This window comes from Protomyctophum parallelum (genome assembly GCF_964188405.1).
Source record: "Protomyctophum parallelum genome assembly, chromosome: 1".
Taxonomy (NCBI): domain Eukaryota; kingdom Metazoa; phylum Chordata; class Actinopteri; order Myctophiformes; family Myctophidae; genus Protomyctophum; species Protomyctophum parallelum.
In genome coordinates this window covers 10291329-10293828 of record NC_139697.1, presented here as the reverse complement: position 1 = coordinate 10293828, position 2500 = coordinate 10291329, and the positions used below count along the sequence as shown (strand labels likewise).

Below are 2500 nucleotides of genomic sequence, written 5' to 3'. Positions count from 1 at the left end.
CGCCTGAGGGCGAGAAGCGTGCACTGGCCAAATATGCAGCGTACAAGGGGGGCCCGAAGGTCCAGGTACGCTTCCAATGGGGTGGCTCGAAGGGCCGACATATAACTGTTCAAGCCTTCTTGATATGGTACAGATTTCCATGGGAAATCTGGGGGTGGCTGTTATGAAGGCTTTCACCTATAGAGCTCCATATATGGGGACAACCTATATCCCCATGTATGGAGACAACAGCGATATCCAGCGATGACATCAGACTAATGTCATCAGCGATGACATCAGACTAAATGTAGAAACCACATATGGCCTTTTCTTTCCTTTCCGCCACCGTCCCTTTTCGGCGTTTAGCTCGGCGGTCACCATGGGAGCCCTCAGACCCCTCACTAGACCCAAGATCGTAAAGAAACGCACCAAGAAGTTCATCCGCCATCAGTCCGACAGATATGTCAAGATCGCGAAAAGCTGGCGTAAGCCCCGGGGCATCGACAACAGGGTCCGCAGGCGCTTCAAGGGCCAGATGCTGATGCCCAACATCGGCTACGGCTCCAACAAGAAGACCAAACACATGCTGCCCAGCGGCTTCAAGAAGTTCCTGGTCAACAACATGAAGGAGCTGGAGGTGCTCATGATGAGCAACAAGACCTTCTGTGCAGAGATCGCCCACAACGTCTCCTCCAAGAACAGGAAGCTGATCGTTGAGAGAGCGGCGCAGCTCGCCATCAAGATCACCAACCCCAACGCCAGGCTGCGCAGCGAGGAGAACGAGTAGATCCTCTGCCTGATGCATTATTTTCACAATAAAAAAAAAGGTCTTTACCTCATTTTGACCTGAGGACGGTTCTACAAATGTCTTCTAAATCCTGACAGTTTTCTGAATAAAAATAATTTTCACGATTTATAGCAGAAAAACGATAAAATAGCAGACCTACAAGCTCATAGTGCGCCACTCGGTGGCGTGCTATGAGCTTGTAGATCTGCTATTTTTCAATAGCTAGATTATAACATAATGTTTATGTTCCCGCCCAAAATGGGTTAACCCATTTAGACCTGAGGACGGTTCTACAAATGCCTTCTAAATCCTGGCAGTTTTCAGAAAAACCTCATGTTTCTGTGTCAGTCGTTCTTGAACATTTTCATGTCAAGGACCCCCAAAAATATATGTAATTGGCCACCCACCCCCATCTGAATATATGTTGTTCCAGGAACCCCCCAGAAGCAAAGACACAAGTAAAAAATGTTTGCTCTGAAAGAATATATATTCAAAGATGTGTGCAGCATTTTCACGATAAAAAAATAAATAGCTAAAGTATAACATATTGCTTAAAACACCAAAAGGGGTTAAAATGTAATCATGACACGCATCTATAATGAACGAGGGGTTTATGGAGAAACTCCCACTCTAGACTCCAGGTACTTGGCACGAGACACGAGATCAACACTGACGTCATCATTTGGATCATCAGGTGGGAATAACGACACATCACTCTGACAGTATCTGGATCTCCTTATATGGGGATAACGACACATCACTCTGACAGTATCTGGATCTCCTTATATGGGGATAACGACACATCACTCTGACAGCAGACTGAACAGCATAAAAGAAGGAAATAACGTCGACAGCTAATGAGGTGACGATCAAAGCTCTTCTAAGTGATCAAACATGGCGGACCAGGGCGAGAAGAAGGAGAACCCCATGAAGGAGCTTCGCATTCGCAAGCTCTGCCTCAACATCTGCGTCGGGGAGTCTGGAGACAGACTGACCCGTGCTGCTAAGGTCCTGGAGCAGCTCACAGGACAGACCCCGGTCTTCTCAAAGGCCCGCTACACCGTGCGATCCTTCGGTATCCGCAGGAATGAAAAGATCGCCGTCCATTGTACCGTCCGTGGCGCCAAGGCAGAGGAAATCCTGGAGAAAGGACTCAAGGTGCGCGAGTACGAGTTGAGGAAGAACAACTTCTCCGATACGGGGAATTTTGGTTTCGGCATCCAGGAACACATTGATCTGGGCATCAAGTATGACCCCAGCATTGGTATCTACGGACTGGACTTCTACGTGGTCCTGGGCAGGCCTGGTTTCAGAGTTGCTGAAAAGAAGCGGAAAAGAGGCCGCATCGGTTACAAGCACCGTATCCGCAAGGAGGAGTCCCTGCGCTGGTTCCAGCAGAAATATGATGGCATCCTCCTTCCCGGAAAGTAAAGGACCACCACCTTTTTGACTGTTGTTTGTAACAAACTAATAAAAGGATAAAAATACAAATAAATAAAAGAAAAAAAATGAGGTGACGAATGCTTGCCATCCTTAGCAATGGTTGATAAACAATTTGGATTGGCATTGGACAATCGCTTTTGAGGTGGGGTTTAGCGAAGCCACTCCTCCTACGGGCTGGGGGCGCCACCGGTGGGGTTTAGCAAAGCCACTCCTACGGGCTGGGGGCGCCACCGGTGGGGTTTAGCAAAGCCACTCCTACGGGCTGGGGGCGCCACCGGTAGGGTTTAGCGA

At 48.4% G+C, this 2500-nt stretch overlaps 2 protein-coding genes across 2 annotated transcripts; both read left to right on the top strand.

Moving 5' to 3' along the window:
- The first annotated feature begins 335 nt into the window (after positions 1-335).
- LOC310867994 (large ribosomal subunit protein eL32) lies at positions 336-777 on the top strand. The gene has a single exon (XM_083778198.1). The coding sequence runs from the start codon at positions 359-361 to the stop codon at positions 764-766; it is 408 nt and encodes a 135-aa protein (XP_083634324.1). The 5' UTR covers positions 336-358; the 3' UTR covers positions 767-777.
- Positions 778-1660: 883 nt separating this feature from the next.
- Positions 1661-2256, top strand: LOC310863778 (large ribosomal subunit protein uL5-like; the record flags this gene model as incomplete). The annotated part of the gene is made up of 1 exon (XM_083772273.1): positions 1661-2256. The coding sequence occupies one exon, from the start codon at positions 1661-1663 to the stop codon at positions 2195-2197; it is 537 nt and encodes a 178-aa protein (XP_083628399.1). The 3' UTR covers positions 2198-2256.
- Between the last annotated feature and the right edge of the window lie 244 nt (positions 2257-2500).